Source organism: Bemisia tabaci, chromosome 9, assembly GCF_918797505.1.
Source record: "Bemisia tabaci chromosome 9, PGI_BMITA_v3".
NCBI lineage: Eukaryota > Metazoa > Arthropoda > Insecta > Hemiptera > Aleyrodidae > Bemisia > Bemisia tabaci.
Window position 1 is genome coordinate 27343697 of NC_092801.1, and position 20539 is coordinate 27364235.

General features: G+C 41.3%; 2 protein-coding genes across 2 annotated transcripts; both read right to left on the reverse strand.

Annotated features, from left to right (window-relative positions):
• Positions 1-964: 964 nt before the first annotated feature.
• LOC109040346 (uncharacterized) lies at positions 965-9378 on the reverse strand. The gene is made up of 2 exons (XM_019056250.2): positions 8847-9378; positions 965-3315 (listed from the first exon to the last, which is right to left on the reverse strand). Exons 1-2 carry the CDS (start codon positions 9147-9149, stop codon positions 2743-2745), a joined length of 876 nt encoding a protein of 291 aa, XP_018911795.2. The 5' UTR covers positions 9150-9378; the 3' UTR covers positions 965-2742.
• A 3919-nt stretch (positions 9379-13297) lies between these two features.
• Positions 13298-19162, reverse strand: LOC109040350 (uncharacterized). The gene is made up of 2 exons (XM_019056252.2): positions 18986-19162; positions 13298-13961 (listed from the first exon to the last, which is right to left on the reverse strand). Exons 1-2 carry the CDS (start codon positions 19151-19153, stop codon positions 13551-13553), a joined length of 579 nt encoding a protein of 192 aa, XP_018911797.2. The 5' UTR covers positions 19154-19162; the 3' UTR covers positions 13298-13550.
• Positions 19163-20539: the final 1377 nt, after the last annotated feature.

A 20539-nucleotide genomic window follows, 5' to 3' on the forward strand; every position in this document is an offset into this window, starting at 1 on the left:
CTGTTCAGTAGTTTTTCGTTTAAAAAAATGAAGTATGGCAGGAAGTCTGCGACGTCGCAAACCGAGATACGTGGTTGCGAACTTCTACCGTCGCACAGTGGATCGAGTCAATAGGAGAGGTCGGACAAAATTTGGAAACTTTAAATGCTTATAACTCCGTTTATACAAAACTTTGAGCTTCCAAAAAGCGGATCTATTGGTTTCCTTGTGAAATTGTCCTCTGGAGGCACCCCGTGAAATTTAAAATGTGACAAAATAAACACCTAAATTCTCGGTTTTAGTCAAAAAGTCCATGTCCGACCTCTCTAATTGACTCGATCCACTGTGCGTTGGTATGTCCTTCCCTTTAAAAAGGTCTTTAGCGAAGCTCTCGTGTTTCTCTTAATTCAAAGACACACAGAAGCGAGTGTTAAATGTGCGGAAACTAGATTTTATGACGACGACGAGCTGAATGCTGTACTTTTTTTTGACCCTTGAATTGTGTTTCCAGTTTGCGTGCGTAGAGAGCACGACAAAAACTTGAAAACACTCTATTCTCCCCTAGGGTGATTCGCGGGTTAAAAGCTTTCTGATACCAACTGATTATATTCTCTCGAAAAAACAAAGTTTGCACAATCGAAAATTGTGCGGTATGGCAACAGAGGTCGCGTTTTGTGGCTTTCCCTTTGATATGCAACTAGACGACCTGTTTTTGGATCACTTGTGCCTCAAAAAATTCAGAGTTCCGATTCCTCCATTTTGTTCTTTTACCTTTCTTTAAGAAACAAAACTGATGAACCTGACACAACATTGGTCTGCCAAGAAAACTCGAAGACCTAGTCAAGCCCCTAAATCAGACCCAATAATATTATACCAAGAGAAAAAGACTACGTGATACAGCCGAAAAAAGACTTTAATACAGCCAAAAAAGACCACGGTAAAAATGTAAAAAATTAAAATTACAAACATATAGGTTACATTAAAGAAGAGAAAGTGTAAATTATGGAGAAAAAGAAAGGACAAGATATAAAATTGAAATAAATAAGTAAGGAAAAAACAGAATGAAAGTACAAACTAAAGGGAGCATAATTATAAAATTCCAATTAAGTTTAACTACGTGAATTAACACAAGTGAAAATGAGAACATGAGAATCTAAATTGGATAAAAATAGAAGCATCAAAAAGAAATTCCAAATAATTTCCAAACAGGATGTTGCGCAGCGCGCAAATTGATTTTCGCCCAGTACGGGCACATTTCAAGACATCAAGCTCCAATTTCGGAAACCTTCATGTAGTTTTTTTTTCAGAAAAGCATATTCAATTTTTCACTCATTTTGAGAAGAGAGAGGATCTCTTATCATCACTTCATTGTCTGTTTACAAGAACATCTCGCTAGCAACTTGGTGCTACGCCAATGCATAGCTGACGTGAGTTCCAAGGAGCCTTCATATTTGAAAGTATGCAACACGCACAGTCACTGATCAAGTTTAGATGCATCCACGTCTTGGTGTCATTCGCGTCGCATTCTTACCGCCCCGATGAAAGTTTACGAGCACGTATATTTATTGCGGAGTTTAAAAATTTACGAATCTATTATTTTATTTTTTCGAGTTCAACCTGTATCGTCGATCAAACATTCTATAGAATATTTTTCACGATGCGAGGAAAGATCGTACGCTATTTCAAAAAAGATCAGTTGGATCGCATTTAGCAAAAAAGAACCAGCGCGATTACAGTGTTGTAAAAATGTTGCCTCTTCATAATCATCTAATAAATCTCTGAGCGAGTTGTTGACAAATTTATACATCCTGAACAACCGTCATCCCCCGAAACATCATGTCTAACATCGATACATCGATGTTTGATGTACCTATTTTAATAGCATGCCACTATTTTTTTAAGTGGAAGCTGAAAGTTGTGCGTTTTCAGTTTATGCGTCAATACTGCTACATCGAGGAAAAAATTCAGTATGAGCGTCTAGTGTTGCCGAATATCCCCGACAAAATTTTCATTTTTTAAGGAAAGCCATGCATTTTTTTTTTTTTTTTTTTTTTTTTTTAACTTTTCGATATTTCAGACTAAACCGCGGACAGAATTTTCTGAAAAAATTCGATAAAAACATCCACAATTCTTCCAGTAGATTATTTTTGAGCGCTCAGCCGAGAGGGAGCGAGTGAGCGATTTTTAAAATCAAATTGCTTCTAGAATTCTAGTATATTAGTGATTGCGTTCAAACGGCGCAAAAGCTCAGCTTTAATTAGTTAAATTAAGAAACTTCTTAAATTCAGTTTTTGCATAAATATACTCATTTTTGCGGAAGAACGCTCATTTCTGTACATTCTTGGCCATCTTGGTTAGAATTAGAATCTGCAGACTGGCGGTGAAATTTTGTGTGGCAAAAGTTGATGAGAGGGATGGCTGCGCTTTTGGGCCCTAAGACCTCCATGAAGCGATCTGTCCATACTCTCGCTTTACAGCGGGCCGATTATTGAAATTGATGGACAAAGCTATAGACAAAGAAGACATAGGGGGTATAAAGCAATCCTATTGGTTGAAATAGGTGGTTCTCATAGACTAAGGGGGAAACGATAGACTAAATGTCGGATCTCTCGTGGGTTGCCGTTAGTTAGTCTATTACCTACGTCCTTTGTCCATTGCAACTACCTGCTTCTACCAATAGAATCCCTCCAAATCCTTTTTGTCTTCTTTGTCTATTGCTTTGTCTATCAATTTCAATAATCAGCCTGCTGGATTATAGGTACTCTAGGAGGAGTCGGGTTTCCCTTCGTGGATTTCGATAACTTTAGGCCCGTTAAATCTCCCGCTTGGTGAGCGTCGCTCAGATTTGGCGTTCCAGCCTCTCAACCACTCCACACTGCCGCGCACAAGACCGGCTCCGGGAATATTGGGAATACTAGACCAACCAGGCCAACTGGGCAGACGAGGTCGACTGGGTAAACCGGGTACCCAACCGGGTATGTTGGGCAGAGCCGGCATATTGGGCAGAGTGGGCCGGACGTTGATTTCCCACATGTTGAGGGCGGCGATCCTGGCGTTGACGTAGTTCCGCGACCCTTCCATGAGGGCGCGACAGACAATAGCGAGCTGCTCGTAGTCCACGCCCAGGCACCAGCAGAAAGACACCCTATCGTTGAGGTAGTTGGTGCACACTCCATCCACGAAGTCGGAGCATTGGCGACTGTTCGTCTTGGCCAGAGCCTCATCTTTTCCGTAGGTCTTGAAGATTTTTTCCGCCTGCTTCGAGAGCGATGCGCACTCTTTCTTGCAATAGCCACTGGCCGAGGGGAATTTGGCGGCTACGTAACTTGGGTTGCACTAGGAATGAGAATATAAGGAACATAATTGATTATCGACCAGTATGAGATAGAGTCCCTTAATAGAGAGAGTTAAGGTGATTTTTCAGCTACTCGTCATTTTTCTCCAATTTTGAGATCGCAATTCTGTTGTCAGGAGACTAAAGCACTCACTTACCAATTTTAACAAAGAAATTCAACGTAATAAAGGCGTGGGTTTTTCAGAGAGAAAACATCGCATTCGATACTGATATCGAAACTGCACTCGAATGCGATATTTTCTCTCTGAAAAAACCACGCCTTTATTTCGTTGAATTTCTTTGTTAAAATTGGTAAGTGAGAGCTTCAGTCTCATGACAACAGAATTGCGATCTCAAAATTGGAGAAAAATGACGAGTAGCTGAAAAAATGGAACCAACTGATGCGATATACCGCAGGCCGTTCTGACACAAAATATGACGTCCATCGAATCACCTTAATGGAAGAAAAATGGATGGAAAAACCCGCCGAAAACTAGATTTTTTTAAAAACTTTTACATACACATGTTATGCATCGCAGCGCAAAAAAAGCCGAGCTCCATTTCCGCGCAAGCGGGAATTTTTCGAGGCATTAGCAGAGGCTAATTTGACGAAAAAAGCCCCCCCCCCCCCCATGTTCTGGTGAAATGACGGCACTGGCCATTTCCCCGCAGCGGTTTAGTTAATGGCTGGAAAGCGCACAGTACACTTTTCTCGATCGGTTGTCTGTTGTTTTCAGACGCTTTGCACAGTCACTGCACTAGCGAGCTATTTTTTGCGGCATTTTTGAAGGTTACGGTTTTTTTTAATCACGCACGTTTACGTTTACATCAGACCATTAAGCTCGCAAAGCTCGGAGAATCGAAATGAATTAGTGTGTAGGAAAATTTTCATTTTCATTTTTATTATCATTTTCATTTTTTTTTTTCCCCTTCATACGTACTAAGTTTTCTGTATTGAAACATTTCATATATTTTTCTGCATCACACGCCTTGTTTTTTTGAGGAGGTACAAATAGTATCGTTAACAATAGACATAGGGTGCTTGACTTATTGTTAGATTAGATCTTAATAATTTACGATCCACAGAAAAGGGGACGATATTCCAGAGACGTATATTTACAGAGGAGCGATTTTTGTCGAGTTGGGTCAGAAGATCGGATTTTCTAATTCCGACGGACAACTTTCTTTAGAGAAGTAAAGTAAAAGTTCCCTGGTAAAAATTGGCGATAAGAGCTGCGTTTCAAAATACCATAAGAGTTCTTATAGCCGACTAAAGAAGGCTATTGAAAATCATATAGCTGGCTGTAGAAAGCGGAGCAAATCATAAAGTCGGGCTGAGCGAAGCTGTAAAAAATTATACCTTCGGGCTATAGTTCCTATCGCCGGGCTTTACACTTTATCGCCATTGGCTATAAAAGGCATTGTGTAGAAATTCGTGTGCTTTGGAAATCATTAAGTTTGATAAGGAACTACCTTAATATTTACGAAACACACATTATATTTTCCTTTAAAACATTTTTTTTTCATCAAGTAAAATGAGAATAATCCATACAGAGTGTGCAAACATTTCAAAATCATGAGTTGAAAAACGCTGACTCCGCGAGATTAAATATTAGATCCCAACACAAAGCGGAGCGGCGACGCACTGGCGCCTACAAACCTAACAGGGATACTTCACGCATTGCGCAATGCGTGAAGTATCCCTGTTAGGTTTGTAGGCGCCAGCGCTCTCTGCCCGCCCGCCGCGCCGCGCCGCAGCGTACCACGGCGCTTGAAGCAACTATTTTACACCAGAGGTATTGCACAGTATCAAAGAAATTGAAGGCACTCCAACATATTAAGATTGACAGGCATCCTTCAAAAGTACGGAGCTTTCCTCGCAAACGTTTGGCATAAACTTCATCGTCTGGCTGTTGCTTAATCGCCATCTGCTATAAAAGGCTGTAAGAAATTATACAGCCGGCTACAGAAGCTATTGGGAATCTTACAGCCGGCTTTAGGTCTATGGTATTTTGGAACACACATTCCACTGCCAATTTTTACCAGGGTTAAGAGCGTTTCATTCCATTTTTGTGTCAACAGAAGGTCTAAAGTTTACAATCTGACAATTTTGTGACGTACGAACTAGAATATTCAAAAGCTTTTTCTCGACACTGTGTAATGGATTGTAATCAATCTGTAAACGTCGTGACTATTCCTCTTGAATAGGTAATAGTAATTTTCGGGGATTTTTTACCCTAAATGTTCTTGCGACAGGAATATGTGCTCCGGTATGAATAGATCAATTTTTTTATGTTTTGTTTTTTTAATAAGGCAAGTTTATCCTTGAACGGCACATGTTTTTATGACAACCGTTGTTGTACCTAAATGTTTTAAAAAATTGCGTATTGTGCCATCGCGTGACACTGAGAAAACGCACAATGGAGATGTTGCAGGTGTGAGGAATTTGCGATTTGACTATTGATTCTTATGTAAAAGTTCTCAAGATACACGATACGATGGTGCCACTGGTTTTCTTTGAAATCATCTCCCAAGCTCAAAAAAAGCCCTCAAGTGGAGGCCAAAATGGAGGGGATATCCCATGCTATCCTAAGAGTCCACCTCTACATTAAAACAAACTCTCCATGCATAGATAGGGAGCAAATACATTAGCAGTGATGCCATGTTTTCAGTTTTCGAGTCCCTAAATAAAGTGGTAGCCCTGTCAATGTTCCCTATCTTTGCATGGAGAGTTTGCCTTGATGTAGATGTGGACTCTCAGGATAGCGTGGAATATCCCCTCCATTTTGGCCTCAACTTGAGAGCTTTTTTTTGAGCTTGGAAGCTGATTTCAGAGAAAACCAGTGTGGTACCATCGTGTTTCTCGCCAACTTTTACGTGAGAATCAACAGTTATATCGCAAATCCCTCACACATGCAACAACTCCATTCTGCCCAAAAGCTGATAGGTAAACCATACTAGGTTTGTTACTTCATACGCATCGCGTGTAGGAATTTCTCAAAATGGCAGGAGTTTTCTTCGCGCACTCAGGGCCGGATTTATCTACTTGCCGCCCATGGGCCGCTAGTATTTTGCCACCCCCTTCTCATTCGTTTTGAAACATCAATGAAAACCATCAAATGAACGTGCCAGCGGGGAGGGGTGCATAAGACGCGTTTACTGGTGTTGAACACATTTTTTTGGGAAATCCCTGTCAACACTACTAGCAAAAGTTAAGTTTCGTAAACATATCTCTGTGTGGACAAGGTCTTCCATTCATAAGAAATAAACGAAAAAATTATGAAAGAACAAACATAAATGTGGATTAACGATTTTAACTTCCGCCGCCGCGCCTGGCAGACCGCACTGTGTTTGGCGCAATGCGAGAAGTATTCACGCAGTCTTGTAGGCGCTATGCGTCTCACGCGGATCGCAGTGTGTTTGCCGCAATTCGTAAGGTATTCATGCATTCTTTTAGGCGCTATCCGTTTCACGCTGTCCGCAATGACCGCACTGTGTTTAGCCGCAATCAGACGCTGAATTTAGCAGCTGAATGTGGAAGTCAACAGTCATCGCCCAACGGCTGAAATTTAGCAAATACGAGTTATTTTCATCCAGATGTGTATTAAATCTACTCGAATAGTTCAGACAAATTCAAAATTGGTCCGATGGTTGCTGAGAATCGTTGCTGAATTTTGCGCGTCACGCGCAAAATTCAGGCATCGGGCCGATGACTTCCACATTCAAGCCACATTCAGCTCCTACATTCAGCGTGTGATTGCGGTGTCTGATGCAATGCGTGAAGTATTCGTGCAGTCTTGTAGGCGCTATTATGTGTTACATGCCGATCGCCGCGCCGCGGGCTTCTCCTTTTCATCTCAAGTCCTCGTCATCATCTCTCTCGAAGTCGCGCCAATCCAGGCCAAATTGCGTGTTTGGTTTCTCTCTTAACTCGACTAATTAAAGGTGCCTAAGGTGGTCTTGTATCACTGAAAGATGACGACAAAAGTAGAAATTACTATACTCTCAGGAGATGAGAGATTTTGTCGCCTTTTCTCGTTTGTAATTTTTTTTTCCTAACCCGAATTTTTTTTATACCTACATTTAAAAAAATTGCAAAATTTGCCGCCCCCTATAGATTTTCCGCCATGGGCCTCGGCCCATGTGGCCATCCCCTTAATCCGGCCTTGCGCGCACTGAAGAAAATTTTCAAGAACTGACGTTTGAGTAGTTTTCAATTTAAAAAATAAAGTATGACAGGAAGTCTACAACGTCACAAACCGCGATACGTGGTCTGGTAGTTTCACCGTCGATACGTTCCCTAACATCTAAGATTTTAATAACTTGAAGCTAGATTTAAGGTGATCTAATGCTTAAATTGATTGTCAAAACTCAGACAACCAAAGCCTGCTTCAAAGGTCTGGATACACGGTCAAATTCCAAACCAATTCTGATCAAAGTAGACCACTTGATGAGCAGGTAATGGTCACCATGCAACAATCCTCTTTGCATGATCAAAATTGGACGGCCCGTCAAATTTTGATCAGAATGGAGTGCCACCGTTCATCATTCCCTGCCACCGGAAACATTTCTGCCAAGTCTTCATTATTAAAATTAAATGATTTTAAGACCGATGACTCCCGACACTTTGATGGTAATTGGTTCGGGAATTTGATCGTGTATCGATTATCGAGACCTCAAGGAAGTGCACTGGAAACCGCATTCTTGACTGACAATGAGACAATTATAAGAGAGGGGTAATTCTTTGTTATCAAAGTTGCATACTCGCGTAATTGAAGGCACCGGATAATCGGGAAGCTGCTCTCAGGGGGAAATTTTGTCGGCAATAATATGCAATACTGAATATGCTGATTTTTACTTTTTTTTCTCCATCCATTTAATACTGTTCCAATGGAATCGTGGATTGTCAGTTAGTTACGGAATTTAGCCATTGATGTTATTCGCAAACAGACGACATTCGATTCGGCTGTGAAATCGCGAAGAAACCATTTAAGGAGGAAATTAAAGTGTACGGTTCTGTTAACCTCTATTTTGAGCCTTAATTTGATCAAATCCGCGGAAAGCACGATTCAAACAGTAATTCTCAAACCACGTATCTCGGGATTTGGTGTTGGCCCTTGGTTCCGAAAACACGTATCTCGGTTTTCCGGCCGTCCTTTCTAACAGATGGTGGGAGTATTATTCAATGTGATTTTAGGGTCTAATCGCCTTGTCGCATGAATTAATCACTGTGTTTGGAGGCGGAAATCTGCATGTACATTATCATTAGGATTAAGGTAGTTCTGAGTCAAACTCACAATCCACCCCCCCCCCCCCCCCCGAAAAAACCCCCATGCACCAAGGTGCATCATAAGATTCTGCGGGGAAATCGAGGCCAAATAATTTCAAAAATCTTATTCGATTCAGAAGGAACGCCATCCATTTATCTGTATTCGTCCGGAGAAGAAGAAAAAAGCAAATAATCACCTGCAAAACCTCTTACAAAACGGGATCTGGAAAAACACCGTTCAAAAGATTCATTTCAAATACTTACGAGAGGATCTCCCTTTGTGTCTGGATAAGGTGGTGACTTCCAAATCTGGGGGTTTACAAACATTCTAGACGGATAGATCCAACTCGTGTAACTATCCCGCGAAGAGGTCCTGGAGAGTGTCTTGGAAGGCGGCCTTTTGAGCGACCTGTTGGGCGACCCCGACCCGGAAGATGACCTGGTGGGCGACCCGGCAAGCCCCTTGGTAGGGGAAGGGGGCGCCGAGTTGGGGGGCGTCACGGGACATGTCACACGGCAGATGAAAACGGATAGACATAGCACTAGAAGTTCGGTTTGAGCGACCATCGCGTTAGAACTCACCCAAACGAATCAAGGGACACCGAGATTTATAAGACTTGCTAACGTGGGTACGGGCGCAAAAAGTTCGAACTCACAATGAGATGGATTTTTCAACTGCGCGGATAGTGGTGAGCTGCGTGTGCAACTTTTGCAAAAAACGTCATCTTCACTTTTCCCGCCATAAAAACCTCGGTTAGGAAGATTTTAACTGCGCGTCAGAGACTGTGGCTTTTCATAACGTCACTGCAATATTAACACGGCAGTGTTGCCATTTACCGGAATGAATTCCGGAATTCGGAACTTTTCGAACGATCGAAACTTTTCCCGGAATCTTCTGAATCCCCGAAATTTTCAGCTAGTTAGGAATAACCTTGAAATTAGCGGTTTTTCGCCAGTTTGACCATTTATTTGATCAAATTGAGGGACTTTTTGATCAAATTTGACGGTCTTCGGAACTGAATCCGGGCGTATCTCGGAATTTTTCCCCGGAATTTTTCTCGGAACTTTGGCAAATCGGAATATGCTTCCGGATATCGGAATTATTTCGGAATCTGTTGATAAGATTAAATGGCAGCACTGTTAAGTATAGTGTTTCGCGCGTTGGTAATGTCGACACAGCTTCCTACAACGTCGTTACTCTGTGTAATTTTAACTTTCTCTGGAAATGAGGCCATCGCCACCCCAGTAAAATATCATCCCATTAGCTATGACCTTAAAAAACCCAAATTGCAAAAATACGTGAAACGACTTTTACGGACGTAAAAAGTCGATATTCTGGGAGGAAAAAACTGCGGTGACACTTTAGCGACGTGGGGAATACTGGGAACTACTATACGTGGGAAAAAAACGTTTTCAGTTTAAGCAGGTTTTAGACGCGTTTGACGTCCAGTACTTAAATTTACGTATAAGAGCTGTTTCTACGAATTCTCACAAAATCTATCGATGAAAAACGGAGGAAATTTCTCAAAAAAATAACCGAAAAATTCAGTTTTTCCTCACACGCTTGATGAATTTCAATTACAATCGAGACACAAGATGAGAGGCGAAAAAATGTATTTGCGCGCGAAGAGCGTTGCCTTCGATCAAAATGTATGGAATCGCTTCGTCAGCGATTCTCTCATCTCATGATTGATTTTTTTAATGGATCGGTTGCGCACTGGAGATACGACTTATAAATATTAAAAATGAATCAGTGAGTTCGAAAACACACCAACTCGAGAAAAAAAAATTGTTCAGGAAACACCAAAAACTGCGCAGCGGGCGAAGAAGTTAGTTTATGAAAAACCTTTTTGGTGCCAAAAGACAAGTACTTGGAGACTTTGTAAAGCACCAAGTTGAAATCGATACACCATGTTTGATGACAGAGAATTAAGCGTTTAAAAGTTTCCGAGTTGGTGTGTGGCTGTTGGCATGTAACACATATTAGCGCCTACAAGACTGAATGAATACTTCACGCATTGCGGTCGGCAGCGGTCGGCGAGAAACGCATAGCGCCTACAAGACTGAATGAATACTTCACGCATTGCGTCAAGCACAGTGCGGTCAGCAGCGGTCGGCGAGAAACGCATAGCGCCTACAAGACTGTAGGAATACTTCAAGCATTGCGCCAAACACAGTCCGGTCAGCGCGGCGATACGGCGGAAGTTAAAATTATGAAACCACATTTGAATCAGTGAGTTCGAAAACACACCAACTCGGAAAAAAAATTGTTCAGGAAACACCTAAAACTTCGCAGCGGGCGAAGAAGTTAGTTTAAGAAAAACCTTTTTGGTGCCAAAGGACAAGTACTTAGAGACTTCGTAAAGCACCAAGTTGAAATCGATATACACCATGTTTGATGACAGAGAATTAAGCGTTTAAAAATTTTGGAGTTGGTGTGTTTTCGTTCTCACCGACTTTCAGATACTGATTTTTCATAATCTGTCCTGAAAAATTTATATTTTTCGACCTGAATAACGCTTGAATATTTATATAACTTTGTTGGTACAAGGTATACTGAACCAAAAAAAGAAAACCGCAAGAACCGCAGAGAGCAATGTTGACGAGAGCTTGAGATGAAAAAAGAAGCCCTCGGTGCGGCTTTTGGCATGTAACACATATTAGCGCCTACAAGACTGAACGAATACTTCATGCATTGCGTCAAGCACAGTGCGATCAGCAGCGGTCGGTGAGAAACGCATAGCGCCTACAAGACTGCAGGAATACTTCAAGCGTTGCGCCAAACACAGTTCGGTCAGCGCGGCGATGCGGCGGAGGTTAAAATTATGAAACCACATTTGAATCAGTGAGTTCGAAAACACACCAACTCGGAAAAAAAATTGTTCAGGAAACCTAAAACTGCGCAGCGGGCGAAGAAGTTAGTTTATGAAAAACCTTTTTGGTGCCAAAAGACAAGTACTTAGGGACTTCGTGAAGGATTACGTTTCATTTAGCCACGGCTCATTTAGCCACGTGGCAAAATGCAACAAAAAATGTTGCATTCTGCCACAGATTTTAGGTGCTATGTGGCTAAACGAAACAAGAAAAATTAGTGTGGCAAACGTGGCAATGTGCAACAAAATATGTTGCAGTTAGCCACATGGCCAAAGGATAAAACCAAGTATCTACATTGCAGCGTTACCGAACCTAATCGAAACGAACTTGACCTAGCCTAACCTAACCTAACCTAACCTAACATAATATAACCTAACCTTACCCAACCTAACCTAACCTAACATAATATAACCTAACCTAACCTAACATGATATAACCTAACCTAACCTTACCTAACCTAACCTTACCTTACCTAACCTAACCTAACCTAACATAACCTAACCTAACTTAACCTTACCTAACCTGACATAACCTTACCTTACCTAGTGACCTAATCTAAGGAAGGAGACCTGGACGTATGTGTTCAATAATTCCTCCGGATACAAAGACTGTGGCTAAATGCAACAAAAATTGTTGCATTTAGCCACACTAATTTTTCCTGTTTCATTTAGCCACAAAGCACACAGAGTTTGTGGCCATTTGCAACAATTTTTGTTGCAGTTTGCCACGTGGCTAAATGAGCCGTGGCTAAATGAACAGATACCTTCGTGAAGCACCAAGTTGAAATCAATACACCATGTTTTATGTCAGAGAATTAAGCGCTTGAATATTTCCGAGTTGGTGTGTTTTCGTTCTCACCGATTTTCAGATACTGATTTTTCATAGTCTGCCCAGAAAAATTTATATTTTTCGACCTGAATAACGCTTGAATATTTATATAACTTTGTTGGTACAAGGTATACTGAACTGAAAAAAGAAAACCGCAAGATCGGATGGTCACCCGTTTCCCTTGAAATGGCCAAAAATTGGTATTTCCAATGAAATACTTCGATTTTTCCCTTTTCCCGTCGCTGTTTCGAGCATTGAACGCATTGCGCAATACGTGAAGTATCCCTGTTAGGTTTGTAGGCACCAGTGCGTCGCCGCTCCGCTTTGTGTTAGGCTCTAATATTTAATCTCGTGGAGTCAGCGTTTTCAACTCATGACTTTAATTGAGATTTTTCCACACTCTGTATGGTTCATACTCATTTTAATTGATGAAAAAATATGTAGTAAAGGAAAATATAATGTGCGTTTTGTAAATATATGTATATTAAGGTGATTCCGTACAAACTTAAGGATTTACAAAGTGCACGAATTTCTATACAATTTCTTATAGCCTTTATAGCCGATGGCGAAAAAGCAACAGGCAGGCGATAAAGTGTAAAGCCCGACGATAGGAACTATAGCCCGGCTGTATAATTTTTTATCGCTTCGTGTAGCCCGGTCGTATGATTTTTTCCACTTTCTACAGCCAGCTATATGATTTTCTATAGCCTTCTTCAGTCGGCTATAAGAACTCCTATGGTATTTTGAAACGCAGCTACTATCGCCAATTTTTTACCAGGGCACAGTGGTGCCCATCCCCTCCTGAAAAATTTTGAATTCATACTAGTTCCCCACCCCCTAATCTGAATTTCTTGGCCCCCCACCGCGGGGTCTGGGGGGTATAGAATATCCCCCAGGCAAGGGGGGTCTGGGGGGCTTCCCCCGGAAAATTTTGACATTTTTGATGTTATTTGGAACTAGGGGGGATACAAACAGATGGAGATATCCGAAGGGGGGGAATATTCTACGGGGGAAGTCAAAATTCTAGAGGGCGAAGTTAAAATTCTAGGGGGTTGCAAATTCTGGGGGGGGGGAGTGAAAATTTAAGGGGGCCAAGTCTTAATTCTAGGGGGGGGAGTCAAAATTCTGGAAGGGGAAAAAAACAGAGCTCTATTTCAAAAGTGAATAGTTGCTCGTATGAAAAACCCGGGTTGGGCACCACTGCGAGGGCATACAGTGCGTTCTTCTTATAGGACGGCAGTAAAGTCCCAGCAGTGCCATTCTTCTTCACTCCCTCGGCTGAAGCCTTTGGTTCTGGCTGGACCACGCCCGTAGTAACCGCCTGGGAAGCGGCGGCAAAGCCGGCTTGATGTTGACGTCCCAGACGTTCCCGGCCATAATCTTGGCGTTTTCGAGGTTTCGCCCGAAGTTCATGCCCGTGCGACAGGCGAGGGCAGAGCGCCATTCCTTCCCCTTCCTGCACCTACAGGCGGAGAGGCTGAGCCTCCTCCAGTTTGTGACGTTGAAACATCGGCCCTCTGTGAAGCCGGAGCAATGATCGACGGTGAGTCTAGCCATAGCGCTTTGCTCCGAGTAATGAAGCCGGATGATGTCGGCTCGATCCGCGATGGCCAAACAGGCTTTATGGCAGGACAAGTGAGCTTCCTGGGAACCCAATTTCACGAGCGAGGCTTCGCACTGCGAGGAAAAGAGAAGAGTTAACTTATGCATAGTCACTGAAAAAAGAGCTCGGTCGTATACTGCCGTGCTGAGGAAGAACGCCGTATGAACATTCGAGAGTTGCCAAATTTCCCTTGATAAAACATGAATTTTTGACGACATTTACGACATTTTTCTTTGAAATCTTCAGATATTTTAGATTAAATTGCGAACAAAATAGTCTGAAAATTTTAGAAAAAAATATGCACAATTTTCTCAGTAAATTCGGTTTTCATCGAAAAAACTTGGCAACGTCTGAAGGCTCATACGGCGTTCTTCCTAGAGTCCCTTTATACCCAGTAGAGTCCCTTTATACCCAGAGTTACGACAACTCACTTTTGGTTGGGCTGAAAGTGGTCTAAAAAAAAAATCCAATTCTGATTGGTTCTCGCTCATGGAGTCACAAACGAGTGCACCAAGATGGCGGTGGCTCGAACGTGAACAAAAATAATGAAAATATTACCTAATTGTGCGGTTTATCAAGAGTAAATTGTTATTTCCATCGGTCCAAAATGAAAATAGATTAAGAAATTATTCGCAAACCAAACTCATTTTCTTTTTAATTGATCAATTTTGTTGATGTTGTTGTTTTTGGATATCAGATATCGCAGGATTCCTTATCCTTATCCCTCAATATCGTTCGTTTGGGTGCACTTTGTGCCTCCATGACCAGCCAAGGCCGGCTGCCAGTCAGCTGATAATCGAGTTGTCTTAACTCTGGGTATAAAGGGACTCAATGAAAAAAGAGCTCGGTCGTATGAACCGAAGTTCGGTCGTAGGAACCAAAGTTCGATTTTCCACATCATCCCAACTAATTCGGTTCGTCAAACCGAATATCCGGTTCGTCAAACCTAATAGCCGATTCGTCAACCCAAAACTCCGGTTCGTCAAACCACATTTCCGGTTCGTCAAACCGAACTTTCGGCTCGTGTAACCGAACTTCAACGATAAAGTGAACTGACAAACAAAGTTCGATCACGTGAACCGAATGTTCGATTGCACGAACCGCAAGTTCAGTTTGGCAAACCGAATAGTCGGGATGATATGGAACACCGAACGTTCGGTTCATACGACCGAACTTTTTTTTCAGCGTAAGAAAAAGTTTGTGGGGGTACAGCCCCAGTACCACAGGCTGCAAAAAATTGGACGTATGCTAAAAAAAACTATTTGCATAGCCTCCGAAGTCCCCGAGGCAAGACGCCAAGACGTCTTGCCATTTATTTTAGTAGTGCTGGAGAACCGGTGGCAAATCGACTCCTCATTTCAAGTTCTAATTTGAGTCGCCAGAGCGCTGCTGCACTGACACCCTTGAATGACTTATATGTGTTGATTGACTCTAATGTTCTATTCCATGTTGCAATAGGGTGGTTGATTTTTTCACAATTTTTGACGGTATGCAAGTAAGAATGCGAAAAGTTAAAATGAATCCAGGACTGACGCACTATAAATTTTTTGAAATCTCCGGGTCTTAGGAGGATAGAATCTGCGTGCAACGTAGTTTTTTTTTAGCATAAATCGTCTGTGCCCTTACGAAAGAACGTAACTTCATTTCAATGTTGCAAAATTTTCCGTAGCAAATTGAAATTTTAAGGGGAGAATCTTGGGCATATTTAACTAAAAATTGCACTGATTTTTCCTCCGATCTCATGCAAAAAACAGAAAAATGTTGGACAATAATTGCACAGGTACATTCGTGTGAAACACTGAATTGTTTTAGTCAATTTTGCAACCTTGGAATGGTTACGTTCCTTCGTCCAGGAAACTATGAAATACGTCCAATCGCAAAATTGCAAAGTGAAATTATCGCTATTGCATCAGAAAATTGTGTAGGTATGTGTGTTGCCTTTCCATTCAAAAAGAAGCTTTTCATAATAAAAATTGCAATTAAACTGATATGAGCTGCATTTTCCTTTTGCTGTGCGAATCGTCTATCTGTCTTACACATAGAAATCATTTTTATAATTGCATATTAAATTGATATTCATTGACCAAATTATGAGCCAAAAATTTGATCTAACGAAACAAGTAGCTCATGTGATATTGCGCAAATTCTAACCATTCAACTTATGTATGAATCGTCATTTCGATTCGAATTTCGAAAACAGGGTCACATTCAATGTAAGTTTGGTCGAAGAAACTGAATTATCCGTATGATACTAAAATCCATCCGTCCGATTACCGTAATTGGGTCTTCTTCGCCAGTTCCTGCATTCGGCTGCACATTGCTCGGAGAAATTGAATGATTATTTCGTTTGCGTAATCGAACTTTCGAATTATATAGGAAAGTTTATAATGTCGCAGTAAAAATCAGTAATAATTTAATACATTGGCTCGATCGACAACCTTGGAATCTAAGTTATAAGAAGTGAGAGAAACAAGCAAAGCGCCGACAGTTATTGGTGTATGCGACGAACACTATAAGCGAATCTTCAGCGTAACAGCTGGATGCAACTATTCGGGCTCCATGGATGTCCGTGTTGCATACGCACGGAGTTGAAGGCGTTTTGGAACTCCAGGAACTCACTGCTTTACCCGCGGGCGGGCTGCACGGCGAGGATCCAAAATAACAGAGTACTTTCAAATATGCGTTTATTTACCAAATCCATCTGTGCTACCGTGATAGTGAAGATAACAATAAAGTGTCAAATTTTCGAAATCGAGTTTCCTTCAAAATTCGTCTAATCTCTTTCAGGTGAAATCACTGAAATAGCTAAAACAGCAAAATTCACCTTAATTGTATGAAAACGAGACATATGAGGAAGCCGTGAGTGCGCAAGAAATGACGTAGTTTTAGGCAAAACAGCCGTAAGTGACTTTATTCCTCCACAGAGCCGATGAAAACAGTGCTTTCAAGAAAATAGCCGCCCTTTTCTGTCAATTTCTCACCGGAAAATGTTGTGTGTCCAGAATTCAACCACGAATGCATGCAGAAGATAGCACTTACGGCTGTCTTGAATAACACTAGCCTAACATAAATATGAATCATACCATTTTCATGTAATTGAAATAAAATGAATTGGAATAAGATTTTACTCGTATGTAATTTAAATAAAAATATCGAAATAAGATTTTATGTAATTGAAATAAGATTTTATGTAATTGAAATAAGGTTTTATGTAATTGAAATAAAATTTTATGTGATTGAAATAAGATTTTTAATTATCCAAACGATATCAAAGAGTCATTCGGATGATTATTGGTGATTTGACAAAGAACGGAGGCTTCCTCCAATGACATTTTCCGGTCAGACGCTTCTGAGTCCGTTTTCTCGAAACTTCATTTTTGCACAAATACTGCTCTCTTCGCTATCTAGGGCAGTGTAATGTACGAACAGTTGCATGCAGACCGAAAGTGTGGGGATCTTTCATGCTTCAGTTTTGATATCGCGATGTCCTGGGCATGATTTATAGAGCAACGATTCGTTCCTAAGGAAATAATTACTAGCTTTAAAAACTAACTAAACTTGTTTAGAAAACTATTCGTTCCTGAGAGATGTCTTCGTAGTATAAACGAAGAATTCAAGACGGTCTGTCTTATTGGATCTTCGCATTGCTGACCATCAGCGCCACCGCAACGCGGGTGAAGCGCTGACTGCCTGGAATTTAAAACGCCTTCAACTCCGTGGATAGGCAACACGGACATCCATAGAGCCCGAATAGTTGCATTCAGGCGTTATAATAAAATTCGGTTAGTGTTCGTCGCGTGCGCCCACTATTGGAGGGTGTTTTGCTTGTTTCACTCACTTTCTAACTTAATTCCAGCTTGCCTACCGATGATGTATCAATTGTATCACTGATTTGTATCGCGACATTGACAATTTTCCAAGAAATACGCTGATTGTTTACACGTATTGTAAAGTTGACGGAGAATTGCAAAAAAATTGGATGTCTGAGCATAATTTGAATAGTTTCCTTTAAGCTTGTTCAAACAGTCCTATTTTTTGAGTCTTTTGTTCGTTAATTCCTTTCCTTACAGAGAATAATTCTGTCACTGTAGTGCGAAATTTTCACAGAACAATCCTGATAAATCGCACGTAAATTAAAGCAAGAACATCACCACCAAATCGTCTTTCGAAACAATAAAATGCGATGAGAAATCTGTATAATCACAAGCCTAAATATGCGCTTATGATTTTCAATACCACTGGCGAAACTTTAGCATATGGTACCTAAAGTCTGATAAATATTTTTGTGAAAATGAAGGATTAACTGTAGGGTCTTTCGTGGGTTGCCGTGAGTTAGTCTATTATCTACCTTCTTTGTCCACTGCAACCACCCGCTTCCACCGATAGCATCCCTCCAAATCCCTTTTGTCGTCTTTGTCTATAGCTTTGTCTACAACATTCAAAAATCATCCCGCAAATGTCCCTTTGACGAGCCTAAGAGTACCGCATCTGCGGGCTGATTATTGAAATTGATCGACTAAGTGATAGACAAAGAGGATATCGGGAGAATTGCGCTATCCTATTGGTTTAAATAGGTGCTTCCCACAGACTGAGGGAAAAAACGATGGACTAACTATAGAGTCTCTCGTCGGTTGCCGTTAGTTCGTTTATCGCACATATCAACGGTGAAACTACCAAACCACGTATCTCGTTTGCGGTGTTTAAAAATCTACGCTCACATTTTATTATTTTGAAGTAGACCAAATCAATATCATTCCTTGAAATTTTCACGGAATTTTCTCCGCACAAAGAGGAAAAATCATAGAAATTTTCAAGACTGGATGTTAAGTAGTTTTTCATTTAAAAAATAAAGTATGACAGGAAGTCTGCGACGTCGCAAACCGAGATACGTGGTTTGTTAGTTTCACCGTCGATATCTCCTTTGTCCATTGCAACCACTCGCGTCCACCAATAGGATCCCTTCGTATCCCCTTGTCTTCTTTGTCTACAGCTTTGTCTATCAATTTCAATAATCGGCCCGCTGATCAATGTGTGCGAGAGAGATAGACGACAAAATAGCGTTATGGCATGTAGGTATATTATGCAGATTTGTACTCACGAGGGGTCCATCTTCTCTGGCGGAAGGAGCCCGCCAGATCGAACTATTGACAATCTTCCAAGGCGCACTGACATAAGCTTCAGAATCGCTTCCTTTTGAAGGTATGTTACCACCGCACGACACTCGGCCGGTGATAAAAATCAAATTCAGGAGCTGAAATCCGAACATCGGGTGAATTTTGCGCATTAGAAACGAGTAAACTCACTCTTTGCTGATGGACTGTCGTTTTATACCGACTCAAGTTTGCGTGCACAGTGACGTGGAAACAGGAAGGAACAAAAAAATTTGACGTAACATTTAAACGAGCCGTAGTTTGTCACATCGGAATCGCATTTTTCTCTCGCAGGACACATCAACGGTGTAAGTCGGCAATCACATACCTAACTCATTTGCGGCGTCTGAAAATCTCCGCCTCTATGTTATTTTTTTTAAAGGAGAACAAATTGACATTATTCCTTGAAGTTTTTGCATGATTTTCTTCGCACGGAGAAGAAAAATCACGGCAGTTTTGAAGAATTGCCGTTGAGCAGTTTTCCGTTTTTAAAATATAGTATGACAGGAGGTCTGCGACGTCGCAAACCGAGTTATGTGATTGCCGACTTACACCGTCGATATGCAGACCGATTCGTCGAATGGGACGCAGGCGCGGAGACTGACATACAGGGTTATTCAAAAGTCAAGCACCACTGGCCATGAGAGGGGTGGCCATTTGAAATTTTTGAGTTGCCCCCCGCCCCCCGAGGGGATCAAGAACTGGAAAGGACCTAAAAAAGTTTCCCCCTCGATATGAGGAAAAACGTCTTTAACCGCAAGTCGATGTCATAATTAGAACTAAAGTTATGGCCAGTGGTGCGTGACTTTTGAATAATCCTGTAGGTAGCGGTTTTTCCTGCTAATGTTGTGGGCATTATTTCTAGTGAAGTCCGCAAATGGATCACTGGACAAGGTACGAAGTTAAGCATTCTGATACATGATTCCTGACCAAAATTTCACGTAGAACACGAATTATGCAACGAAAATTACTGAAATTAACTCTTAACTAAATAATTTAACGCTTCTAGACGCCCTCGCATGAAAACACAATGGTCTACGTGAGGCAAATCGCACACTAATCTTTACCATGGCAGTCTCTGCGGTATGAAAATATTGCAACCTCAATCTTGACGCCTCGGCTTAGCTATAGCAAGTTGTTTACAGTTTGAAAAATACAGGGTGGGAAATAAACAGTGCTGGATTGAGAAGCCTGCCAAAACCGTTGTAGAGCGCGATTGGAATCACGTATGGTATTGAGTTTATTGTGAGCGGGCGATTCAAATTTCCCGTAACCAGTCGACGGTGAAACTACCAAACCCCGTATCTCGGTTTGCGACGTCGCAGACTTCCTGTCATACTTTATTTTTTAAACGAAAAACTACTTAACGACCAGTCTTGAAAATATCTGTGATTTTTCCTCTTCGTGCGGAGAAAATTCTGTGAAAATTTCAAGGAATGATATTGATCTGGTCTACTTCAAAAAAATAAAATGCGAGCGTAGATTTTTAAACACCGCAAACG